Consider the following 27,285-nt stretch of genomic DNA (forward strand, 5'->3'; position numbering starts at 1 on the left):
GGCTTCTGATTAACTCAGCTTGACAGATTGATTGAATGTTGAGTTCTCACCCACTTTCAATCCGGTTTTAACTCAACCTCTAACAGTGTTTCATGCAGCTCATAACAGTAGTGTTCTGTACCTATTTCTGTAAGGTGCTCAGTACTTCCTGGGGCTTGATGAGTGCTGTCAATCTCCATTGACCTCACAGGGAGTTGATGACATGCTCAACAACTTGTAATTTTTTAGACTAAGATCATTACATATTGATGGCCATAGGCTTGTGCCACCTATGCAGTCCCATAGGGCCAGATTCATGAAGGTATTGAAGTCCAACATTTAGGCACCACTTAGATTCTTAAAACCACTGTACAACTGCTGTCTAACCCCCTAGGTACCAAAGTCTCTACTGGTGGGCAGTTATAAAGCTGGCTGAGTCCTGACACTGCTCCATAACTACCTCGCTGCTTGGAGCCCTAGCACAAGCTAAAGATCCTGTGGCCACAAAGTAGGATTCTCAAACTGATTGTTCCCCTACCTCTCTTGGCAGCAGGTCCCAAACTCATAGGCATGCTCAGAGCACACCTACAGGGTTGGTGTCCTGCACAAAAGGCAGTTGGTGTGAGAGTGTTCAGGAAATACCCAAAAGCCTGTTAAGGCACTCACCTGGCGTGTGGCATATGTAGGTTTGAATCCCTACTCTGCCTGCGTAGGCATGGGGCTTTGATCTCCAGTCTTCCACATCCCTAGTGGGGCTCAGCCACTGGGTAACAGTATCAGTCTCTTTTTCTGGCCCAGTGGATATTTAATTATTTATTCAAAGTGGAACAACTTTAAGCACAGAAAAAGGGAGTACTTGCGGCACCTTAGAGACTAACCAATTTATTTGAGCATAAGCTTTCGTGAGCTACAGCTCACTTCATCTGATGCATCTGATTTAGCATTTATAATGGTGTTAAATATATAAAAAAGTGTTTTTAATTTATAAGGAGGGGTTGCACTCAGAGGCGTGCTATGTGAAAGGGGTCACTAGTACAAAAGTTTGAGTGGTGTCCCTTAGGGGTCTGTACTGGGACCAGTCCTATTCAACATATTCATAAATTATCTAGAAAAATGGGTAAAGAGTGAGGTGGCAAAATTGCAGATGATACAAAACTACTCAAGATAGTTAAGTCCCAGGCAGACTGTGAAGAGCTACACAAGGATCTCACAAAACTGGATGACTGGCCAGTAAAATGATAGATGACATTCAGTGTTGATAAATGCAAAGTAATGCATATTAGAAAACATAATCCTAACTGTATGTATAAAATGATGGGGTCTAAATTAGCTGTTACCCCTCAAGAAAGATCTTGGAGTCATTGTGAATTGTTCTCTGAAAACATCCACTGAATGTGCAGTGGCAGTCAAAAAAAAACCAGAATGTTGGGAATCATTAAGAAAGGGATAGATAATAAGACAGAAAACATCATACTGCCTGTATATAAATGTATGGTACACCCACATCTTTAATACTGTGTGCAGATGTGGTTGCCGCATCTTAATAAAAGATATATTGGAATTGGACAAGGTTCAGAAAAGGGCAACAAAAATGATTAGGGGTATGGAATGGCTTCTATATGAGGAGCGATTAATAAGATTGGGACTTTTCAGCTTGGAAAAGATGATTAAGGGGGGATATGATGGAGGTCTATAAAATCATCACTCGTGTGGAGAAAGTAAATAAGGAAGTGTTATTCACTCCTCATGACACAAGAACTAGAGGTCACTAAATGAAATGAATAGGCAGCAGGTTTAAAACAAAAAAGTATTTTTTCACACAACACAGTCAAAGTGTGGAACTCCTTGCTAGAGGATGCTGTGAAGGCCAAGACTATAACAAGGTTGAAAAAAGAACTAGATAAGTTCACGGAGGATAGGTCCATCAATGAATGGGTGACAGGGGATGGATCACTTGATGATTACCTGTTCTATTCATTCCCTCGGGGGCACCTGGCATTGGCCACTGTTGGAAGACAGGATACTGGGCTAGATGGACCTTTGGTCTGACCCAGTATGGCTGTTCTTATGAAGGGTGCTAGTTGGTACCTGACATGTTTTCTTTCATGTAGGGCTGCACAAGGGCTAGAGCTAACTCTGATTTTTGGACAAGGAAGCTGCTATTGGGTCAGTACAACGTACCCAGTGTCCAATTATTCATATTGGTAAGGCTTTCAGGAAACAAATAATACTAACACTTTGTGTATGTGTAGCACTGGCAATCGCCCAAGGATCTTAAAGTGCTTTACACTCATTCATTAGCTAAATCTCATAACAATGCAGGGTTTATTATTACCAACTCCAAATGTTCAAAAATTATGAGCCAGTCCTCCTTAAAAAATAGGAGATTGATTTAAAATAAGATTTTAAAAAGTGTTTTTCTTTTAAATTTGCCTTCTGGATTTGAGCCTCAAGATTCTTTTCTGCAACCATGAGGTCTGGAAATTTAAATTAAAAAAGAAAAAGAAAACCCGGAGATTCTCATTTAATTACATGACTCCATGAGCTGTAACTTTAATAAAAATATTTAGTATTGCAAATCTCATGATAAAATCACAATAGTTGGTTACATTGAAGGGTCTGGCCGCCTAACTATTTGGGCCTAGTTCCTCCTTGCTATCACCACTGGCTGCATTAGAGTTACACCAGGAATGCATTTGCTCTTTTATGTTTCCTAATATTTTTAAAGGACGCCAAACTCAGGCAGCTTGTTGCCCTGAAGAACATGATGTATAATCTCACTTTTAAATCCTGATTGACGATGGCCTGAAGAGTCAGGATGGGAAGGGTTGAATTCTGGACTGATATGGGAAAAACTACAGAGGAAAGGCAACAAAGATGATCAAGGGTATAGAACACTTTCTACATTAGGAGAGACTAAAAAGAGTAGGGCTATTCATCTTAGAAAAAAGATGACTGGGGGATATGATAAAGTCTATAAAATCATGAATGATGTGGACAAAATGAACAGGGAAGTCTTTGTTCATCCTTTCTCACAATACAAAAAGCAGAGGGTTGCCCAATGAAATTAATAGGCAGCAGGTTTAATACAAACAAGAGGAAGTACTTTTTCACATAATGCACAATTAACCTCTGGAACTCATTGCCATGTGATGTGCAAAAGAATAATTGGATTCAAAGAACAACTAGGTAAGTTCATGGAGCATAGATTCACCAATGACTATTAGCCAAGATGGTCAGGTATGGACCGCCATGCCTAGGGTGACCTTAAACCTCTGACTGTGAGAAGTCGGGAAGGGCAAACCGGTGGATCTCTCAAAAATTGCACTGTTTTGTACACTCCCCGGAAGTTCTGCTACTTGTCACTGTTTGAGACAGGATACGGGGCTAGCCAGTATGGTAACTCTTCCGTCACTATTGCCAATTTTTGTGACATTTGGTGTTTTTTATGGAGATGTGTGATTATATGAGAATCTGTTTCCATTTTTTAAAAAAGGTGAATTACTAACTCTCATGACCGATAAAAAGCTTTAAAAATATGAATCCCAAATGTTAAAAATCAGCAAATAAAAAGAATCCCCATGGGATTATTTTTTTTAAAAAATAATTCAGCCTCTCATGATCTGGGGCCTGACTCAGGAGTTTCGAATAATAGTTGCAACAAGAAGAGGAGGACTTGTGGCACCTTAGAGACTAACCAATTTAGTTGAGCATGAGCTTTAGTGAGCTACAGCTCACTTCCTCGGATTCAAGGCAGCTGAGGGAGTGAGCTGTCGCTCAGGAACGCTGATGCTCAAATAAAGGGGTTAGTCTCTGAGGTGCCACAAGTCCTCCTCTTCTTTTTGCGGACACAGCCCATCAGGGCTGCTACTCTGAAACCTGAATAATAGTTGGCAATAGTACAGGGTTTTGCACCATGTTTTGGGGACCCCCGTACGGGCTTTTAAGGGTAGCTTTGCCAAAGATCAGAGAGGCCCGACTCATCAAAGCCCCCTTCTAGGGCACTGTCCAAGGTCACCGAGGTAGCAGAACTGGGACTCGAACGCCGCTCTCTATGTCCCCGGCCCACTACGTTAACCCCCGCGCCACGGCGTTTCCAACGCTCATGGGGAAGGGTGGCGTGTGGCGGAGCTACGGTCACTGAGGGCTGAGGTGTGACGGCGGCACCCCAGCAGAATGGTCACCTTGCCCAGCGGATCCCCCACCACGTGACCACGGAACCTGCCTTGGAGCGCGGAACGGAAATGACGTAGCCGCACCCCGGTCGCATGATGTGGCAGAAAAAAAAAAAGGCCGAGGGAGGGAAGTGTGATAAGTCCTAAAATAGTCCCTTCCGGTAGGGGGATCCCTCCGCCATTCCAATTGGATACGCCGAGTTCTGTTCACCACCGTTCTCAGGATTCTTCCGCCCAGCCGGCGCTGTTAATGCGGGGTCCCGGCAGGTGAGGAGGTGGCTGCTCCTTCAGAGCGTGTATCGCTCCGCCAGCAGGGGCCGTTTCCGGATCGAACGGCTCTCTTTCCCTTCCCGGCCCATTCCGCCATTGCGGTTCTGTGCCCCGGAGCCCCTGAGGCGACTCCCCGGTCCGGTCTCGGGCTGGAGCCCCCACCAGCCGCCGCTGCCGCCATGGCTCAAATTCTGCCCATCCGTTTCCAGGAGCATCTCCAGGTACGGGGAAGGGGTTTGGGGCGCTGAGGGGCCGCTGGAGGGGAGCCCGCCTGTGGGGGTTAAGGGCACCCCCGTGGCTCAGATCTCACCTGGGGGGCGCTGCCCTAGGGAGCTTGGCCTTGCGCTCCGCTCCTGTCGGGGACGGGTGCGCCGCAGGGCTGTGGCCCCCGCCTGCTGGCTCCGGCGCACCTGCAGCGGGCGGAGCGTGGGCGGGCTGCCGCTGCCCGGGGGCACTGCTCGCCCAGCCGCCGAATGGCAGAGCGAGCCTGCCTGCCTCTCGCCACCCTCCTTCCGCACCAGCGACCCTGGTGCCCCAGCGGGCGCCTTTCCCTGGAGCGGGTGCGGGGTGCCTCACGACTACACCGCTGCCTTGGCGCCGCGCTGGCCCGGGGACTGGCTTTATTGGCACGCAGGGATGCTGCGTCTTCCCTAGTACGTCGTTAGTTTGTTCCTTCCTCGAAACAGTCTGTTAGCTGCTGGTGGTCAAACCTCCCTCTCAAATAGGGTGTTTCTCTCGGGCCCTTATTGCCTTTTATTTTCTTAAACGTGGCACATGTTTTAGTGCCATAAAAATATAAATGCCCGCTTAGAGTCCAAGGTCCAGCATGTGCTTAAAGACCCCATGGAAACAGAGCAGTCGGTTTTCTCCTTACTGTGATTCTGTTCTCGTGTCTCATTTTCTCTGTGTGAAGTAGTGCACTTCAGCCTGTTGTGTGGGCGAGGCTGGGCCTGGGCCTAAGTCTACAGCAGCACCTACTGGGCGGTGCAGTGTCGTGGGAGGGGTAAACTGAGAAGATCCCTCGGTGCCTTAGTTCCTCTTTCCATATTAAGCGCAAGTCTCTCTCTGGGTTAAAACCAAGTGAAACTACTAAACTTCGTTTTGAAGGAGCTTTACAAAATGGATGACCTAATAGGAATTAACTTTAGCATCCATGTCTCACATCTAAATAGACAGAACCACAAAGTTATCTTTATGTAGTGGTGATGTGAATGGTTCTGTAAGGTGTAGATCTCACTCATTGCAGTAGTGTGTTAATCTCACTTCCTTGCAGAGAACTAGCTTCTAACCTTGTGCCAGGAGGAACCATGCAATTAGTAACATGGAAGTTACAGCAGTGTATAGCTGTGGCAGTGTAGGCCAATAAATACATAAGCTCCAGGGTTTTTCTTCCCTGTTAGTGTCAAATGGTCTCTAATCAAAGTAACTTTACCTGTAGATTTCTGTCAATAAGCAGTTACTTTATTAGTACACTTGGAAGTTACCTTTCTAGGTTAAACGGCCTCTTAGAGAACAGAATAATCTCTGAAGAATATTAGGGCTGTGCGCTACAGATAGCACATTATGTATCCTAATGAACTGAAGTTTAGCATGTGGCCTAGTACTGAAACACGAAGATCTAACCATTAAACAAAACATCACTCCAAAAAACATGTTTTGGAGTAACAAATGTAGGGAGGGGCCTAGGGGGAATCCTGTTATGTAAGGCTGACTGCACCCCCAACCTTTATCATGCAGTGATTTGTCTTCCTGCCAAAACTTGTGAAGGAGACTGCACAAAATTATACTATTCAACAAAATATTTCTCGGAGATTTGCATTGTATGGTGGTCTTTGCAATGACTGAGCTGGCACCCTGGCACTACTACTAGCTTTCTGAAGCCTTGTGGATTTTTTTTTGGTGTGTGTGGGGGGGTCTTTCTCATAATTTGGCTGTTCCTTAAATGGAAGGAAACTTCTTCTGTGTGTTGGCTTCGTATGGATCTCTCCATATCCCCAACTATTTCTTTTTAAGCAACTGACTCCGTCAAAACTAGAATTTACTACGTTTGTTTCATTTCTAGTTACCTTTTCAAAGGAACACTGGTAACTGAAGCCCTATCAGTTTAAGAATTGTCCCCAGGTCCCTCTAATCTGAGGTTTTACAGTCAGTTTCATGATCTGAAAGTGATCTCTTACACAACAGGAAACACAATGAGGAAACAAATTGCACTCAAATTCCAAGTGAACCAGGTGGGAACTACTTCTTCTGATTTTTTTTAAATAGTCTATGGAAAAATAACTTTATGCACTGTGCAACCTCATGGACTAAGTCAAATTAGCACTTAAATCCTTGAGTGTGCAAGTTAGTTTTACACTATAATTTTAAAATACTCTTTGACCAGTGGAATTGCCTTTCTAATTAAAGGCAAAAATGTCACTGTAAATGACTGGATTGGTTCAAACTTGATATGTAGGAAAGACTGTGAAAAAACAAGTTAGATCAGCCTGTATTAAGCTTTTGTGGAAAATGGATCTACAATATATTATTTAAGATGTAAACTATGCACATGACCGATCCACTGTCACACTTTCGTGACAAATGAAACCTACCTGCTCATGTTAAGAACTCTTAACTGGGTTTCATGCCAGTATGTTACTCTTGAGCTGAACTGTTCAGTCCAAAAATTTATCCCCATCCTTAAATATATTACCTCTGGTCTGACAGATTGCAAGTACAAGTGTAGAAACTAACTGCATTTGTGCACTTAGTTGAATAGCTAGCCATAGTATCTGGGTACACAAGGCTTCTTGCGTATCTATCCTCAGAGATATTATTAAATGGTTGCCTGTAGCTGTTTAACTTCCTCATTCCCAAACTTCAAATGTTATTGATCAGTCTAAAAATCCTTCCCAAAATTTACAGTTGAGTTGCCCTGTATTGTGCTTATATTGGGGGGGGGGGGGTTTCTTATTCTACACTTAACCCATAAACTTCGCAACAGGAGCCAAAACATCAGAGGGAGCTCCTGAAACCTGTCTACTTTTTTTAGTGTTGAATTGTTTGCAAATAGTGTTAGCAAACTCTAGAAACAAAACTTCTTGAATTAAGTAAAGTTGCTACACACATTCCCAGGTATGACCTTCAGGCAATTTTGGTGGGATACAGTTTCTAAGCATCATATTTCACATACTAAAATACTTTGAAAAATCAACTTGATGAATCCAAAACGTTATATTCAAAAGCCATTTGATCTAAAAATATTTGGGGGAGGGGAGGAGGGAGATATCTGTCTGGCTAGGATACAGTAGGAAAGCATTTACCTGGCAACAACCTTTGGTAATGTGGCTCCGGTAACAGACTTGCAAAATGCAGTTGTAAAGCTTTAAAGTGTATAGCGTGCTTGCCTTTATGGTGGCTGGCACCATGGATCTGGATAGAACAACCACCATCCAATTCAGAAGTAGCAAAGTAGTTTCAGACATGTATAAAGATCAGTATGATAAACTTTCAGATGCAACCTAATCACCTTTTAGTCAGTATCCAGTATCCCCATACACTGAGATTTTGATTCTCATTAGAGAATGGGCATTTTCTGAAAATTAAGATGGCTGCCTCAGCTAGCATATCTGACTAGCTGGTGTGGATGGGACAAGGCCATTGATTCCTTCTGAAGCAGTCCATTGTGAAAGGAGTAAATATTTATTTTTTTTTTCTTACAAAAGCCACTTGGAGGACACTATACACAAATTGTGATTAATGCATTATAACTTTGACTTTCTGGGAGTACGTATTATAGTTCAAACTGAAGCCTTCATTATGGATGCAAAAATTGATTTGCTTAACATTCTTCCTTGAGAGATTGGATGTACAGATAGCAAGCATTAACTTAATGTCATGGGTCTCCTAATGCATTGGAGTTCTTTCACTAGCCTGTATCTTAGATGCAGAAAATGTTCAAACCAACAAAGTGAAACCTTCTGAGTTCTGTATGCATCAGGACTCCTCTTAGCTGTCCATGAGCGCTCCAGGAACACGGCTATCAAATGGCCCCCCACAGTAGTGGATGTAAAGAACGTACTATAAATTTCTTTACAATGAACTAATGCACTGTGTGTATAGGTGTTATCTTATATACTCATTGAATCTCTTCAGATATGTAATACTAAAGTCAGTAGAAATCCTAAAGGCTTTCAATTGAACAGGTTAAAATCCTGTATTCCTGCCCTGTTGAAGCTATTCAAATCCTCTTTCCCCCCCATCAAGCTGTCTGTTACTGATTTTTAGATTAAAATCTTTTAGAGAAGATTTTAAAAATTGCATTTGCTGTTAGAACTTCTGTGAATGATTGAATGAGCCATCTGATAGACATCTAGGGCCAAATCTTTCAAAAGAATTCAGCACTCAAAATACTGAGTGCTCCTGAAAATCTGGGTGCTAGTACTATCCTAATGTGGAATGAATAATATTAATGCCTCCCTTCCCTAGCCTGGCTATGTAGTAGTAATCTCGTGAACTCCACAGTGGTAGGTGTACTCAAAGCATTGCTTTAATACTTCTTATAAAGGCTTGTGGTATTGGGGGGGGTCATTTCCTCCCAGAGAAGACTGTCAGAATAACAGCTCATTGTGAATTAACAAATGTTCACATCAGTGGTTGGTTATATTACCAGCAGCGATTTTTGTTGCAGTCTTCTTTAGGGCTACAGTGCTGAGACATATGAGCTGAAATAAATGGCTTGATGAGCATTTGAAGTGCACAGCCTAATTTCTTATGTGCTCTTTACAGTATTTTAGATAAAAAATAGTTTTCAGAAATACTTCTGTGCAAGGGACTTCTACCTTTCTTTTCTGGTAGGACTTTATTATCTGACAACACTTGACTCCTGAACTCTCAGGGGGGGTGGGAGGGGAACGGGGACAAAAAATTAAGGAACAGAATGATGAGGTCATTAGTCTAGACACTTCTATACTGTCAAACACCTGCACACTGGCCGTGTCTGGCGATGCATTGAAGCATGTTCTGAAAGTGTAATTTTGTTTTCTAGCTATGCCAATGGATTAGCAACCAGTGACAATTAAATAGGAGTTGGTCTTTAAATGTCCCTGAGATTTATCCATAATAAAACCAATGATCAAATTGCAGTATGATTTAAGTGTAAATTATTTGTACACAGTATTAAAATAAGCTTCTTGCAGTATTACTTCTGACTGTTGGTGATTATGTAGATGAGCATGACTCTACTATATACAAACAGGCTGCCTCTCCCAGTGTCTCAAGATGAATAGCTGTAAGAGCAAGGCTGTATATTTCTAAGACTTTATTACAGAATATACTGTGCACCTCATTAGATAGTTAATCTAAAATTTAACTGTCACCTAATCTCATTTGCAGACTAAAAACAAGTGAAGTGTAGTGGGCCTCCAGTGAGGTTTGTAACTGATTTAGCAGAAATTAGAAAATAGGGTGGGTGGGAGGAGGGACATGAATATGTAACTGTGAATCTATCAAAGCTTGCTTAAATGACATGTGCCCTTGTTACCATTTATAGAGGAATTGTGATTGGTTTCAATCACATGTTATTGACTAACATGCTGTCTACAAAGGAAGTGAAATAATTAGACCTTTCTTAATGAATGTTGTCCTACTAGATATTGGGTTACTAATGTAAAGGACATGCTGGGATAATAGTACTCAACACTTTAACCTTAATACTAGTATTAATAACAGTCAAATGTCTTGAAGGATGATTGACATCTTTATATATTTAAATGAATCATTCAGAACTACTGGCCCCAAGAGAATTAGTTAATAAACATACTATTTTAACAAGTTTACTTTTCATCTTTATTTACTGAGTCTTTAAGCTAATTGGTCCAACTATATAGCATTATTTTCGAGTAATGCAACCAACTAGTTAAATGAAGACATTATATTGTATATTACTGCTGTCAGGTGGTTTGCAACAAAACTGAAGATTGAGGCTGAAACTCTAAGGTTGTGGGGTTTATTTTTAATTTAAGCATAATTAGAACTCATAAAGGTCTCTCCCCAGATGTGAACTTGCTCTTCACTTTTAAGCACAATAATACTTTGGTCTCAATCACTCCAAAGCTTTGTAGGCCACCTCTAAGTAACACTGGACCAGTATGAATATTGACTTATTTGGGAAAAGCTACATATTGAACATGGGTGTGATTTCCCCCCCCCCCCCCAATGCTTTCATTACTGTAGCAGGTGGATTTATAAGTAGATGTACTAAGTACCGAAAACTAGAGCCTAAGTGCTTGCATGTTTCTGATGTAGTGCAATAGCTTTACCCATTAATGTCAATTGAATAGACATTTTGAAAGTTGCCACAACCTTTGTATAGCTTAGTCTCCAAAATATTGTAAACTGCCTTATAATAATGTAGCAAAACTGTGCCTGATCTAAATGGGTGAATGTCTAGCAATGCAGCTGGGAAGGAAGCCTACAGTTGAGTGTGGAGTTGTTCAGATGGAAAGTTGAGCAATAGAGGCAGAGGACTAAACTTGTTCTGTGTGATTATGTCAATTTCAAATGACCTACACCTGCTGTATGTACTAAAACAAGCTGGATGCACTCTGGCTGAAATGCCATCTTCTGTTCTCACTGTTTGTTGCCTTTAGGATGGAGCAATAACAATTGCTATAGTAGCATGAGCTAGATCCTGACTTTGAATTTCCTGTTTTGCCATCTTATTTGGGATCTCAAGCTTGTACTGTAGCTGTATGAACTTGGGGGAGCCTTGAAAGTGACAAGGATAGAGCTGAGCCATGTAAATGGTTATTTCACAGCTGTCTCTACACTGTTGGAATCTAGGAAATAACACTTGAAAAATTTAGCTTTTTAGCCAATACAGCTTACCAACATATTAACTTAGAATTTGGATGAGTTACTTGAGTCCTGATACATAATTAAATTAGTTTTGCAGTGTAAGTCCTTTCTGACTTGCTGAGGCAGCTCATAGATATCCTAGCACAAGGAAGCTTCAGCTGTTAGCAAGTTTTCTGTGAGTGCTCTTAAGACTTCTAAAATTCTGTGACTTTTTTTTCTAATTGACTTGCCCAAATGCAGTTTCTAGTGGAGAAGCAGCAAATGCAACACAGGAATGTGCATTCTGTATGAGTAAAACTTAGTGTGTAAGTCACACTGGTGTGTTTGAAAAATGACATGCTTCATGCAACTCCAAAACAGTTTCTAACTGTACTGGTAACAGACAACAGTATAGCACCTAACTCTCAAATCAAGAATTGCTCCAAAGCTACATTCTGGCAAATGCCACCACAGACAGTTAAACATTCTGTAACAAAGGGAGTAAAGACAAAACTCTCAATTCAAGCTGCACAAGATAAACTAGTGCCAGCAAGGCTTCCTTAAGCCTGTCCTATGTGTTTTCAGTGCACTGGTCTAATCTACAGTGTGAATTGGCTATATGAAATTTACAATAATTAGTCAGGGTAACACTGTTTCCTTAAAAAGAAAAGGAGTACTAAGTGCCACAAGTACTCCTCTTCTTTTTGCAGATACAGACTAACATGGCTGCTACTCTGAACTTTTTCCTTAGAAAATTTAAATTAGGAAAATTAAAATCTTAACCTCTAAAACAAAAATTTTATAAATCTTTCAGTTCCCAGGGTTGTTTAGCTTCCTAGTCCTGTAGATAAATCAGTTTTTTGGGAGGTGAGGGCCTTCTCTCAGCTGTAAGAACAATGGCTTATATCCTGTTGTTCAGTGTTGAAGCTAGGAAATGCTGCATTCTCAGCATTTTTATGCCCTAGGGGAGTGGGGAAAGCTTGATAAAAGCTCAGCAGATTCTGTCATAAGAAAGCAGACTTTTCAGGAAGGATGCAACAGTTACTGCTGTCAACATATTTTCATCAGGTTTCATACATTAGTTATACTAACAAAAATGAGGGGTACTTTTTTGTGGCAAACTATTCAAGATACTTGTTTTGTACATCACAGTAAAGGCTGTCATACTTATTACTACTGAATACTTTTCTCTTACCATGGCTGTTGCTCTTACAATAGTGCATTCAGATGAAGCCATAATCTAAAGGTACATCGTGCAATTTAGCTGAACTGTCCAACCTTCAGTTCTGTTTTTAAAACTTGAACTCTGCTTCAGACTGGATGCAGAACAGCAGTTGCTCTTGCCAGAACTTTATGAAGCAGCATTATGATAACTTTGTGATGTTTTGTTTTTATAACTACTTTATGAAACACCAGCAGCATTGGAGGTACTCATTTTTTGGTTATACTTTCAGAGTTGGCAAGATGTCCTGTAAAACTTAAGCTGTGATGTAATTTTTCACATCCTATATTTAGTTTCTGAAGTGAATATCTAATGACTAAATTAGGCTAACCTTCATTCTTTTCCTAATTCTTCCCCTGGAAGCCACAAAACAAATGCAACAGATTTGAGTTTTCCAGTGTAGTGTAATAGCACTTAAAAATTCTCCTTCCCTCTGGTGGGATATTACCTTCACATTAAGGTTATTATTTTTCAAGGTAACTTCAAATACTGTCTCAGCCTCTAGATTTACCTGCTTACAAATGGGAAATGACCCTGAATCTGCATGAAGTAAACTTTTCTCATTTGATAACAGTAGTATCCAGAGTTGATTATAACAATAGTGGGTTAAGTTTAGTGTAGATAGACAGGTATTTTTAAAAACCAAGAAAATTACTTTAGGTAATTTATATAATTAATTGAACAAGCGTATCTTGTTGCAGGTTACAGTTTAATGTTCGTCATCAGCAGGGGTCTAACTTCATGGAAAGTAGGACTGAAATGTAGTTTCCCTACTGAAAGCATAGTGATAAACACCATGTGTATACCTGAAGAAGAGCTCTAGACAAGCTTAAAAGCTTGTCTTTCACCAACAGAGGCTGGTTCCATAAAAGATATTACCCCAACCATCTTGTCTTGTGTGTACCTTGTAATTTGGGTAGGCACTTAGCACCCACAAGCATGGACATCCATGTTAAGTTCCAAGGTAGACTGAGTTGGAAACTTTCTTGAAGTAAGACAAGTTCTGACTTCTGTCACTTTAATAGTGAAGTTGATACTTGTAATCCTATTCTGCATTTTCACTAATAAGATTGCAGCTTCTGTCATAAATAACTTTGAAGATGCTTGTGACTGATCTGTAGTTATATACTCTGTCCTGGAGGTACCTTTTAAAATGGGAACTAGAGGAGACTCTCAGGTGTCTTACTGCAAACTAAGGCCAGGTCTACACTACAGACCTATACCAGTATAACTGACACTTTCTAGTCCTTCTCCCCCCCTCCCCCTGGTCTAGAGATTCTTCTGTCAACATGGCTACCACCTCTTGGATGGATTAACTATGATGATGGGAGAAGCGCTCTCATTGGTGGTGTAGTATCCTCATCTACAGCAACCCAGCTGCAGTGCTGTATGTGAAGACAGACCCAGAGAGCCATTAACTCTTTGTCTACCTCCTTTGCACATTGTGTTAATAACTTGCATTGTGCTGAACTAAAGTGTGAAGAAAAGGTTCCTGATCTGCCCCCAAATTAAATTTAAAATCAACCACCAGACCCAGGCTGGTGTAATCATTTTTGCATTATAGTTCCTTTTTAAAATAGGATTTTTCTCTTGGGTCATCCTGTAGTGGTGATTAAAACTTGTCCCAGCCCACATAAGATAAAAAGCTGCTGGACAAGTCATTTTATACTCTAATCTGAGGGGGTGTGAATGTGTGGTGTTTTTAAATCTTAATGACTCCATGTAGGCAGTAACATGCTCTGTGTGTATGAGAAGCTGTGTGTCCATGTTTGAAGAGGTTTAGCAGATTAGAGACAAGGTGTGTGAAGTGTAATCTTATTGGACCAACTTCTGTGGGTGAGAGACAAGCTTTTGACTGTCCCAGAGTTCTTCAGGTCTGTGAAGAGCTCTGTGTGCCTTGAAAGCTTCTCTCATCCACTTTGTCTCTGAAAAAAGAAAAGGAGTACTTGTGGCACCTTAGAGACTAACCAATTTATTTGAGCATGAGCTTTCGTGAGCTACAGCTCACTTGAGCTTACAGAGCAGAAGTTGGAGGAAGTTTCAGACTGGCACTGCCAAGCAATGTATTGGTCTGTTGTGATAACTGGGATCAGCTTATGAAGGCTTTTAATGTGGTGAGCTCACTTGGTGCCTGATTAGCCTAAAAAATCTGTTAAATCTAGAAAGCAGGTCTACCTCTATGGGGTTGATAGGTGTGTTGGTCCAGCTAAGAGTAATCTGCCCACACACAATGTATTAGGGAAGCTTATAGTCTGCTTAATCAGTCCATTTCCTCAGCTTGCTAGGTGTCATGAACTTCTGGTTCTTCCTGTTCACTGGTTGCAAGCTGGTCTCTCTCTCGGCCCCATTACTAAGGGCTTGTCTCCACTTACTGGGGGATCAATGCCTTATGATTGATCCACTGAGGGTTGATTTAGCAGGTCTTGTGAAGACCCACTAAATAGATTGCGGATCGCTCTCCTGTCAACTCCAGTATTCCATTGGAATGAGAAGCATAAGGTAAGTCATTGACCCAGTGCAGTGTAGACACACAGAAGATCAACCCTTAAGCTACGTTATTCACATAGCCGGAGTTGCATAATTTGATATGCTAGAAAAAAATTCTGCAGCAAATTTCACCATTGCAGAATAAGTGGGGCCCTGCTTAAAGGTGATGTAGAGCAAGGGTGGAAGAGAAAAATAGTTTTTATCTTTCTGTCCTCTATAGGCTTCATAAAGGCTGAAAGGCAAAAGCACTGGTTTTGTTTAAAACTTCACACTTTTTATTTATGAATAAAAAGTCCTGCTTTGCCAGAGATCTCTTTACTTAGTTGAATTGCTTGGGATGTTGGGAACATGGGTTTAATTTTTCTTAATAAAACAAGAACCTTCTTTAAGATACCACAACTTACTTTCCCTCTCAGGTTTCACTTGCAGGTATGTTTATGGTCCTTGCTCCCCAGTTTTTATTGTCTCTTAGGAAAAAATGTAGATGACCTGAATTCCCCATATAAAACCAGGGAGGAGAATCCTTAGGAAAGGAGTAGAGCCAAGCAAATCTAACTTCTTCCCATCTTCAAATTCATCCTGCCTCACTGTTTTTAATTGTAGAATAGTTGTCTTCTGCCTAGACAAGTACCCTGGTGCTTAGTAAATTTAAGGGAGGTTGCTGAGTGTAGACTGTCACAATAGCATGCAGTTAGCAGATTTCAATTTTGTAGTTTGTACTTAAAGCATTTGAAAGGGTGCTTTTGGCTTTGCCATCTACCAATAGGTTCTACTGCCAAGTAGCAATATAAAGATCTAACATTTATTATTCCACTACAGTTCTTATGAGAATAAGTGTCCTATCTGGCCTACATGAGTTCGTTGATACTAGGACATATAGGAATGTTCTGAAGGCTATAAAGTTAGTCCCTAACTACTATTGGCTAAGTAGACCTAGGCAAAGCTGGCTTTTCTTCCCCTCATATTCCATCACTTCTAGAATTAGACTAGCTGGAACTCCATGTTGACTGTACAGAAGTGTGGCATAGGCTGAAAGCTGGCTAGGGATGAACCTAACACACTAGTCTGTCAATGAACTTTCATTGTTTAGATGCGTTCACCATCAGAGCTTGGAAGGTAATGTTCCTTGTCATGATCTATGGGCAAATGCCAATAAAACCAAACTAGTTACTCTCTGAACTGCCACAGTGAACTTCTAAAGCTTGAACAAGTTTTGTGTAATAGCTGAACTTCAAAGATTCAAAGTGGGGTGGGGGAATAGCTCAGTGGTTTGAGCCTTGGCCTGCTAAACCCAGGGTTGTGAGTTCAATCCTTGAGGGGGCCATTTAGGGATTGGAGCAAAAATTTGGGGATTGGTTCTGCTTTGAGCAGGGGGTTGGACTAGATGACCTCCTGAGGTCCCTTCCAACCCTGATATTCTATGATTCTATGATTCCAGTTCTAAATCAATGTAATTAGGATCCAGCTTGACAAAGTTAAAGTGCTACTTATGCCTGCTGTTAACCAAACTAAATGGAATCTGATAACACTCATATCTTGTGGCACCAGCATCGAAAACACGAGTACATGAAGCACTACTTCTGGCAGATGGTACAGTTTGGCCATGATTATTTGAGGTAAATCTGCCTCAAGTGGAAGTTGCCTGGATATTATGGTGCTATAGCCCTGACTTTACTGGGATGACTTTATGTAATGGTTAAGTCTTGACAGATGGTAGAGTAACTCAGAATTTAAAAACAAGTAAACTTTTGAGTTTATGGCCATAGTTTATCCAGATATGAGTACCCTTAAGACCAGTTCAGAAAAGGACACATCCAACTTTAATTGATTTAAATGCAGTGAAGTTTAAAATCTACATTTGGTAGATGTGAACAGCTGTGCATTTGTCTAATACCAGATTTCAATTAACCTGAAAATATTCCTGTTCATCTTCTCTTTTCAATCCTATTGAAGTAAAGGTGCATCTCTTCAGGCAGAGGTGAAATACAAGTCAAGTTCCCAAAATAATAGCTCATCTTAAGTGATCACTCCTCCTTACAGTGTGCATGATAAACACCCATTTTTTCATTTTCTGTGTGTATAAATCTCCTTACTGTATTTTCCACTGAATGCATCCAGTGAAGTGAGCTGTAGCTCACGAAAGCTTATGCTCGAATAAATTGGTTAGTCTCGAAGGTGCCGCAAGTACTCCTTTTCTTTTTGCGAATACAGACTAACACGGCTGCTACTCTGGGGAAAAAAGTAATCCTGTTTGCTACAGGGAAGCACTCTAGGCAAGTACCAGTAACAAAGTTCTTGTTCAAGTTGCAAGCAATTGCAGTGCTCCGTTAGAATATGAGTGCTGCTGTTCTAATGATCATAACACCATAGTTGTGGTAGCCTAGCTCAGGAGTGGTGTGGAGTGCATGGGAGGAAACATCCTGTAATCTTCACTTAAGAGAAGACTTTTTTCAAATAAAAGCTCTGCAGACAATTGAAGATAACAAATGAATTGCAACTTTAGCACATACCTGTAGTAAGGGAGTGGTATCTTATTGTGTGGGGTGTGTAAATGTGAATGGCTACTTAAGAAGGTGTGGCTTTTACAGTACTATCTGTGCTTGGTTAAGTGTCTAAAGTAAATCAGGTAGGGAGTATGACACTCCCTCTTCAAGTGGAGTGTTTCAACTTGAGCAAGGAGTATATGATTATGTAGACCACTTCAGGTCCAAGACACTATATCATCCTAATGTAGGGAGGAGGGGGAAGCCTTGGGAATGAACTCTTGTGTGTTAGCCCAAAAGCAAACATCCTTGGTGATCTGAAAAGCTTGACTAGTTGACTTGCATCACCTGGATAGGAAAAAGTGATATAACTCTGTAAACGTGTTTATATAGACAACTCCGGCTGTCTAACAGTTCTTGCTTCTGTTGCCAAAGAAGAATATTGACTTGGAAAATCAATCATATAAGCAATTGAAGATTTATGTGTGCAGTCTCCTATGGAATGTATACTCTCCCACTGAGGGACAAAAGGTTATGAAAGTAAAATGCTGGAAAAATATTCAGAAGGAATTGTTATACTTTGAGTTAAATACACAGACACAAACTTGCTTAGGCTTTCATTTTAACCCTCCAGTTACTCTAGATAAAAAACTACTGAATTTCCTTATGCAGGCTTATTTCATCTGCCAGGTTGTTCAGACTACTGTAACTCAAATAGATTGTCCTTTCCAAGAAAGTCAAGGGAAATTTCAATTTCTAACTATCTGAAATTGAACAGAAAAAGTTACTCAGTGCATAGATTCAGGCAATTCCTAGTTTGGATCCCACAGCAATGTAACCACCATACTAGGGTGGAATTGTACATCTGCTTGAGGTCTGCCTTATAGTTCCTACAGTAAATTTAACTGACGCTTTTGCACACAGTTCAGTTCATACAGCCATTTTGAACCTTGATATATAATTTAGCAGCAAGGAGGGCTGGACTCTTGAGGAAATCATGCAACTAAAAACAAGTGGGATTCTAAATAAGCCTCTACTTTATTTAGTGCCTCTGCCAGACTATGAGAAACGTTTGCTCAAGGTTTTAAAATGGTCAGGTCGTGATCTGCTATCTCAGTTCTTGGGCAGGACTTTCTCTTTGCAGAGTGAATGGGGAGAAAAGTGAGTGAGCAGACCCAAACTTCTATGGGAGCATGATTTGGGGTCAGGAATTGTACCAATTTTTGCCTCCATGTCAGAGCTGAGAAGATAAATGACATGTTACACAGTTCAGGGAAACTGCACCTGTATTCCTCCTCATTGGTCCATCAAGGGTGCACACTCTAGGCTCCAGGCTCCTTAATAGTCACCTTTCTCTTGGGCAGAGACCTGCATCTCTCTTGGCCAGGAGTGTGGTTTTTTTTTTTTTTTTTTTCAGGCTGCAGTTTCATGTCCACAGTGGTATCCCTGCAAGCTAGACTGCCAAAACAGACCAGTGCCTGCACTTGGCTTTCTCTTTGAAGGCTATGAATAATGTAATTGCCAATAGTGTTAAGTTACCACACAGCTCTTGATAAGCATGCACACTTAAAGTGAAAACACTTTAAAACCAAAAGAAAATACATGCATGCTAATAAGCTTATCAGAGGTCAGTCCCCAGCTCCAGCATGGGCTCTGATAGGAGTGAGCCCTTCAAACCTCAAAGGGGTTTTCCTGTGGTAACAAGTTGATAGGTGTGCTAGATCTGAGTTAAAGCTGTTATGAAGAGGTTAGTCACTCTCCTTTATATAGCCTGAGCCTTTGATCTTGAGACTCCAGGAACAGGTAATCAGACAGTGGTGCTCTCAGGCCATAGGGTCAAAAGGTTCATGGGGTTTTTTGTTGTGTAACTGGAGGTCCAGAATTTGCGTTTACCTCCCCCTAGAGATTCTCCAGGCAACCACCTGACATTGTCCCAGAAGTGTATTCTTGTCTGCCACACTTTTTTTTCAATGAAATCCTTTAAAGTTCATTGTACTTCCCGGGGTTCACGTCCCATCTCCCCCTCCCTGAGAAGTTGCATGCAATTCCAGCCCACAATAAGACTTGAACTTTGCATTTAATCTAAAAATACTTAAACTAAATACAAGAGAATTTTTCAAGGATATTGCAGGAGATTTCCATATTTGTCATAACATTCCCAATTTAACATCCTATAAAGTGGGTATTGATATCTTAGCTAAGTATTGAAAAACATGAAGTGTCCAACATGTTCTGTCCCAAATGTTGCTTGGTTTTTGTGGCCTGCATGCATAAACAGAAGTCTCTAATGACTGTAGTAAGCCAAATTGCAATGTGGTCTCTCCCATGCTGAGTACAACGTGGTTTGCAATGTGAAATACAGCAATAACTTCATTTACTGTTACCAGCTCAAGCATTCAGGAGAAGTTTATGGGATGCTTAAGCAGAGGAGTAGGGTTCACTGAGCTACAGTATTGTAGTAAGAAAAGGAGTACTTGTGGCACCTTAGAGACTAACCAGTTTATTTAAGCATAAGCTTTCATGATGCATCCAATGAAGTGAGCTGTAGCTCACGAAAGCTTATGCTCAAATAAATTGGTTAGTCTCTAAGGTGCCACAAGTACTCCTTTTCTTTTTGCAAATACAGACTAACACGGCTGTTACTCTGAAAACTAGCCACTACTACAATACTGTCAGGTTTCAGAGTAGCAGCCGTGTTAGTCTGTATTCGCAAAAAGAAAAGGAGTACTTGTGGCACCTTAGAGACTAACCAATTTATTTGAGCATGAGCTTTCGTGAGCTAGTAGTGGCTAGTCTCCTGTTCCTTGGATTAGCTGTGGCTGCCTAGTGTAAACATAAGGCACTTAACTCTTTGGAGAGGAAGAGTGGCTTGCATTGTGAACACTGACTGGAAGGATAATGGGTGGAACTTAAATAGAATTAAAATGAGTTTAAATGGATTAAATGACTTACTAACATTAAGTTGTACAGAGGAACACCATTTCTGTCCCCAAGGAGCCCAGTTTAAACTAGACATGGCACAGTCAACACAAGTGACAGTTTGCTTAACCTGCCAGTTGGTGCCTTTTTGGTAATATTTTTTTATAAATAGACCTAGACTTTCAAATGGTATACAGACCCTGATGCAGGTGTGACTACATGCATATGGGAAAGCTGACTTGCACATTTTTGCTTATGTAAGTTTGAAAATCTGGGCCACAGCAGATGGATCATCCATTGAAGAGCTTCACAGGAGAATCTGACTTTTGGGGAAAAAAACCTGTTCAAAATGGAACATCTGTCTTTTAGATCAGAAGATTAAACCTACTTCTACCACAGAGTGAACAGATATATCTAAATATTAATAATGGGACAGGCTAACCTAGACAGAATAAAACTAATATTTAAAGTGCTGTGAAAACCATGAAGCTCACAATGCCTCTGTGAGCTAAGAAGGAAATTTCCTCATTTGGGAAATATGGAGGAAGTAGTAAGCCTTTGTGACTTAAGTGACTCTGCCTTGAGTAAGTCATTAGTGGTTTGGGGTAAGCCTTAGATTTCTGACTCCAATCATGATCCACTAGATTAGTGGCTCTCCATCTTTGCACACTACTGGATCCCTTGCAGGAGTCTGATTTTTGTCTTTCATACCCCCCCCCCCCAAGTTTCACCTCATTTAAACTATTTGCTTACAAAATCAGAAATCAAGACAAGTGTCACAGCACACTATGATTGAAAAATTGCTTACATTCTCATTTGTACAAGTTAATATCAATTGGAATATAAATATTGTACTTTTCAGTGTATGGTACATAGAGCAGTTGAAACCAGTCATTGTCTGATTGAAATTAGTTTGTATTGACTTCACTAGTGATTTTTATGTAGCCTGTTGTAAAACTAGGCAAATCTAGCTGAGTTGATGTACCCCTGGGGGTACACAGAGGTCTTCAGGGGGTACATTACCCCTGGTTGAGAACCACTGCACTAGATCATACAGATTCTTTCTAAAAGTAGCTTTTAAGGTATCTTCCATTCTAATCTGGCACCCTATAGGTTGGTTGCTTCTATAAACTCCTTTCACAGTGCTGTGGGAAAACGAAGGTTGAGTAGAATAGCACAGTATGACACACACCCTCTTTATCAGAGCATGCAAGTGAAGACTAATGGAATTGCTAAGGTGGAGCCTTTCATAAAGCCTGCACCATGTAAACTGATAAGAGACTGTTAGAACACCAACATTTTACTCAAATGTAACGTGGTTTCCAGAACACTTTTCTTCAAAAGTAGCTTTGTTTAAAGACCAAACTCTTTCAAGGAGCAGTGTGTTTGACCTCTTCACTTTCTCATTCACTTTAGAACTAAATATGCTTTGGTTACTAAGCATTGTCTAATCTTAAATGAACACAAAGTTCTGAACTTAAGTGGTAGAATAAGACCACTCATCTTGCCACAACTTTATTGTGATACTAATGTAAATTAATTGCAATCCTATAGTTTCATCCAAAGATCTAAGCTTTACAAAAATAAGTCTCATCCCTATTAGGTAGCTACTTCTATTCCACTCTACCATGTGAAGAAACTGAAGCACAAAAGTTGTCACTTGTCATAAAAGTCAGTGTGTTAGAAACAGGAGCTGAACTTGTGTTTCAATACCATTATTCTAATACCTTGACCTCTAGAAAAATATCTGTACTACCAAGCTTCACTGGCTAAACTTTTACTTTAATTATAAACGTGAAGCATTTAAAATTAAACAAAGCATGCTCCCTTCAAAAACTTGAACTGAACTTTTTTTTCCCCTCTGCCCCTACTTCTAAAGTAAGCTTTTAATTGACAAATTTCTCAAGAGAGGCAGATCAGGTCTAAGCAGAAAAGGGTGGCTGCCTGGCTCAGTAAATTCTTCATGCAGTAGTAGGCAGTGTTATGTGCTCCACCCTTGCACTTCTGGGAAGTGTTATCTGCACTACTTGATCCACTATCCTGACTCGGTTTTTAATGCAGCCCTTGTTCACTTAATATTGTAAGAATTGCTAAGTGTAAACTTGTTCTAATCTAACCAGTACAGAAGTAGTTAAGACAAATGAGAGAACTGCATCTAACATGAGTTTATAGTTGATGGTCTAAAATTCAAAGTGTTGTTGAGGTAGCTAAGTGCAGAAATTTAAATCCTTAGCCTGTTATCTGGAAACTAGATTGGTAAGGCTTGAATAATATATCTTAATCCATTTCAGTCAAAACTGCACTCTAATATCAGAACAAAAATGGCTCAGATGCAGTCGAGTTGTCCAACACACTGCTCTCAATTCCTAAATTAAGCCATTCACTCTGGCTTCAGTGTATACCTTTTGGAAGGTGAGAACGACCAGAAACTTACATGAAGACTCAAATTCCAGTTTGAGGGGAGATATCAGAGCACAGTGTATTTGAGCTAGTGCACTAAAAATAGAAGTGTAGCCATGGCAACATGAACAACCAGAGGGGCTGACCACTCTAAGTACCTGCCTATAATCTCAGATGGAATTGTACTTGAGCAGCTAGTGCCTCCTAACACCATGGCTAAGCCACTCCTATTTTTAGTGCACTCTCTCTCAAAGAGTGCAGGTATGTCTCCTCAACCTGGAATCTGCACTTTCCAGCTCTTGTGTGGACCTACCATAAGTTACTTTGTTCTTCTAGAATAGCAGTTCTCAAACTGTGGGTCAGGACCCCGTTTTAATGGGGTTACCAGGGCTAGCTTAGACTTGCTGGGGCTTGGGGCAGGGCTGAAGTCTAAGGACTTCAGCCCTGGGTGGCAGGGCCTAGGTTACAGGCCCCTGGCCTAGGGCTGAAGCCCTTGAGCTTTGGCCCCTCCACCAGGGCTGGTGGGCTCAGCTTCAGTCCCCACTCCTGGGATCATGTAGTAATTTTTGTTGTCAGAAAGGGGTCGTGGTGCAACAAAGTTTGAGAACTCCTGTTCGAGAGCTATCATACCACACATACTCAGAATCAGACTAAAATTTTGAACCTTTTAAATGTTAGAAAAATGCTCTTGAACCCATCTTGGACTAAAGTGCACCAGGCTTTCCTCCAGTTGTGCTCAAACACACCTTCCAGGTGGCGTACCTCTGTATCTCATGCCTTTCTTAGCAATAAAAGATATATCCTAGGGAAAAGCTTGCAAAAGAAAACTTTCTGACAAGGCTTCATAATTGTTTACTTTATAGAGTAAATTTCATGAACCAGACTTCAGCTGATAATCCTCCTGTGTAATACACTTTTTATTGTTTTTTGTCTTCTAGCTCCAAAATCTGGGGATCAACCCAGCTAACATTGGCTTCAGTACTCTGACTATGGAGTCAGACAAATTCATCTGCATAAGAGAGAAGGTAGGAGAACAAGCACAGGTGGTGATCATTGACATGAATGACCCCAGCAATCCCATTCGCAGACCAATTTCAGCTGACAGTGCTATCATGAATCCTGCTAGCAAAGTCATTGCACTAAAAGGTATGAAAAGAACATCTTGTGTTTAAGATCTGACTATATATTGTGTAACTTTCTGTATAAACTACCAGTTCAGGGCAAATCCATTGTTTTTGAAGACTGAAGAATTCATATTCAAAGGTTAAACCAGATGTTGGGTGGACATTCTAAGAGAGCATGCTGGTTGTTGCTCTTTCCCAAAATTCACCATAGAAAATCTGTATCCTTGTAGCTGTCCTCAGTTAAACTGTCATCCTAGACTTGTTGAATGGAATGCTGCTGATTTGCAGCAAGTTCCGATAATGACTTGCTGCCTGCTGTTTTATATTCTAGTATTGGTCCTCCTACAGCTGAGATCAGGATTTTGCTTGGTCAAACATGCACTAATTCTTCCTTTGACAGTTAGGCTTAAAAGAGTATTGCATATTTGCCCCCTTTTTTTCGGGAGGATAAACTATTTGGAAATTCAAATGATTAGCTTAACTTTTGAAGTTAAGTAGAATATGCAACCTTTGTTTTAGATCAAGCTAATCTATTAGATCTGATTAAAATAAGAGCTTTCTCTTAATTTCTCATCTATTGTCCTGTATTGCTTTGAACTCAAACATTAGTTACATTAACTTAATCTTTCTGATGGTTTTAATGTTGTACTACTATTTTTTGTTGCATCTCTAATGCTTTCTTGTGTATGCAGATGGTGAGTTCTCAATTTAGATTGTATTAGTTTTTGTCCTGTTCTATGAAAAGAGAATACCGAAGTCCAAAGGCTTACAGGCTTAAAGGCTTACAGTGCACATTGTCTGCTCTTACACCTGAATTATTCAGTAAAGACCTACATGCTGATCCCTAGGTATTCTTTAGAGTAGCACTGAAGAGGCTAAGGAAACAGGGTACTCCAAATTTAGGAAATTAATTTGAAAAATACCAGTTTGACAGCTCTATAGTTGCACTTGGCCTAAAGCAGTAAACTTAGGACCCTTCTGACTTTTTATAAACAGGATTATGACTCTTACAACTCAAGTTTGGTGGTTTTCCCCTGGTGTGCGTTGCATATTGTGCAGGATGGAAATAAAACTGGACTGTACTCTCGTTCCCTTACATTATCCCCTGTGTTAACTTTAATGCCCCATACTCGAAAAATAGCATTATGAAATGGTGCAAAACAAGAGACATTGAGATTAGATGAACTGTAGTATTTCTAGCACATAACACCAAACTTCTCATTTGCAGTTTAGATGCAGCATTCCTTAACCTCTATTTCCATCCTTGTATGCCTTGGAACATGGCTATCTTCTTAGCAGAGTGTCAACCAAACCAAAATCTGTAGTAGACCGACACCCTGACCCATATGGGACTCCTTTCTTAACCTTTAACTCTGAGACCTAGTTTTAAAAATACGCAACACAAACTTTTGACAGCTAGCTTTTAATAGCAAGCAGTGCAAATAGAATAGCCTGTTTTTTTGTATCTCTTGCGTAAAGATAATATAAATGTGACTCTGGCTATTCCTTTACTGATGCCTGTCTCTCAACAGGAATAGCTTGAACTTTCTGCTCTCTACATTCCCCTAATACTAGCAGCTAGCTGAGCCAGAATTTGTTTTTTGACATGCCACTCCAAACTTTTGTTTCCCCTTTAAAAGGAGCAGTAATTCCTCAGCATATGCTAATATAATGTAGAATGAATCTAAGCATTATTCTGGTGGCAGAAGGAATACAATGGGTGGCAGCATCGTTATTTTGGACATGTATATTTCAAAACATTTCCTTTTCCTATCTGGAGCTTGCATTAGTTCCTTGTTCTGGTTCTCCCCTCTACCCTCCCTGTCTATGTATTTTATATTCGTCTCTGGTCTGTTGCAGCCAAAGATACTTTGTTTGTTTGTTTAACCTGTTAGCTTATCTACATATAAGCATTTTGGTTAATGAAACAGAATTGCAAACAAACCTGACAAAGAGCCCACTTTGACCCTTCCATCCTTGTGGTTTGTACTTGAAACAGATGTGGACAGGTATTTTGACAGCTAACAAGTTTAGTGTACCTTTATATTTTCAAGAGAAATTCAACTGAATGTGTTCTTAAATACATACATTTAAATTTGGTTACCTGTAACTGATAAAACTGAAATTCTTCAGATGCTTTGTCACTTAATTAAAGCTGTTTCCATCATCTGTTCAAAATTGGTTAAGCAACAGACAAGTGAGAGGTCAGGATTTTTTTTTTTTTTTTTACAGCCATGTGCAGTAATAACATAGCTTTAGAAATGTCTGGCTAAGAGTTTAGCTGATCACTATGAATGTCACAGGCAAGTGCAGTGCATTATGGGCATCCTCCTATGAGGAAGGCTCAATGCTAAGTCTAACTTCATAGTGCAGCTTTCATGGTACTTGAAGGAGAGACAACCGATAACACAGCTTATTGAGTTGAACTTGTGTTTTTTAGCTGGGAAAACGCTTCAAATCTTTAACATTGAAATGAAGAGTAAAATGAAGGCTCATACTATGACTGATGATGTTACCTTCTGGAAATGGATTTCTCTGAACACTGTTGCTCTTGTAACGGACAACGCAGTCTACCACTGGAGCATGGAGGGAGAATCTCAGCCTGTGAAAATGTTTGACCGACACTCTAGTCTTGCAGGCTGCCAGATCATCAACTATCGTACAGATGCTAAGCAGAAATGGTTACTTCTGACTGGCATATCTGCACAGGTACCTAATAGTAATTGATGACACCAGTCTGGAAGGCCAAAACTTGACTGATACCCTTTTTTTGTAATCTACATAACTTCCCTCAGTGTGTAAATCGTATTCTGATTCCTCTTACTTGTTACAAAGACTATTAACACTTGATTCTAGATGCAACAAATTCTATGCTAAGGCCCAAAACAGTCTTAAGGTACCCCCAAGTCTCTCAGTTTAACTCTGAACAAACTTTATTTGGAGACTCTATTTTCCCTCTACATCCAGTGTTTTTAGCTGGCCATTTAAGCTTTTTTGTCACTCTATCATTCTGATAAAGTGGATTTACCATACAACTCAAAACCGGTTAGCAAAAAAAATTAACCAGTTTCCAGAATCAAGATGCTGACTTAAGAACTCAAGCTAAACAAGAACTGTTTTTCACACAACAATCTGCCAGTACTTAAGGTAGTATTGTGGGGGAGGGAAATACCTGCTGTCACTAACTTCTCTCTACATTTTGTTTAGCAAAATCGTGTTGTGGGAGCCATGCAGCTTTATTCTGTAGATAGAAAAGTGTCCCAGCCTATTGAGGGGCATGCAGCTAGTTTTGCTCAGTTCAAGATGGAAGGTAATGCTGAGGAATCGACTCTCTTCTGTTTTGCAGTAAGAGGTCAAGCTGGAGGCAAGGTAAGCTCTGATTCTGAATGCTATCTACCTGATTTTGTTTT

General features: G+C 40.4%; 1 protein-coding gene across 2 annotated transcripts in view; it reads left to right on the forward strand.

Annotated features, from left to right (window-relative positions):
• Positions 1-4,334: 4,334 nt before the first annotated feature.
• Positions 4,335-27,285, forward strand: part of CLTC (clathrin heavy chain) — a 53,337-nt gene continuing 30,386 nt past the window's right edge. Inside the window, exons 1-4 of one of the 2 annotated variants that reach the window (XM_073315180.2) lie at positions 4,335-4,645; positions 23,690-23,897; positions 26,316-26,584; positions 27,083-27,244. In XM_073315180.2, the coding sequence (XP_073171281.1) occupies positions 4,604-4,645; positions 23,690-23,897; positions 26,316-26,584; positions 27,083-27,244 (681 nt within the window). In that variant the 5' untranslated portion in view covers positions 4,335-4,603. The remainder of the gene's footprint in view (positions 4,646-23,689; positions 23,898-26,315; positions 26,585-27,082; positions 27,245-27,285) is intronic. The other variant, XM_073315181.2, reaches the window with a different exon arrangement.

This window comes from Lepidochelys kempii, chromosome 17 (genome assembly GCF_965140285.1).
Source record: "Lepidochelys kempii isolate rLepKem1 chromosome 17, rLepKem1.hap1, whole genome shotgun sequence".
Lineage (NCBI taxonomy): Eukaryota > Metazoa > Chordata > Testudines > Cheloniidae > Lepidochelys > Lepidochelys kempii.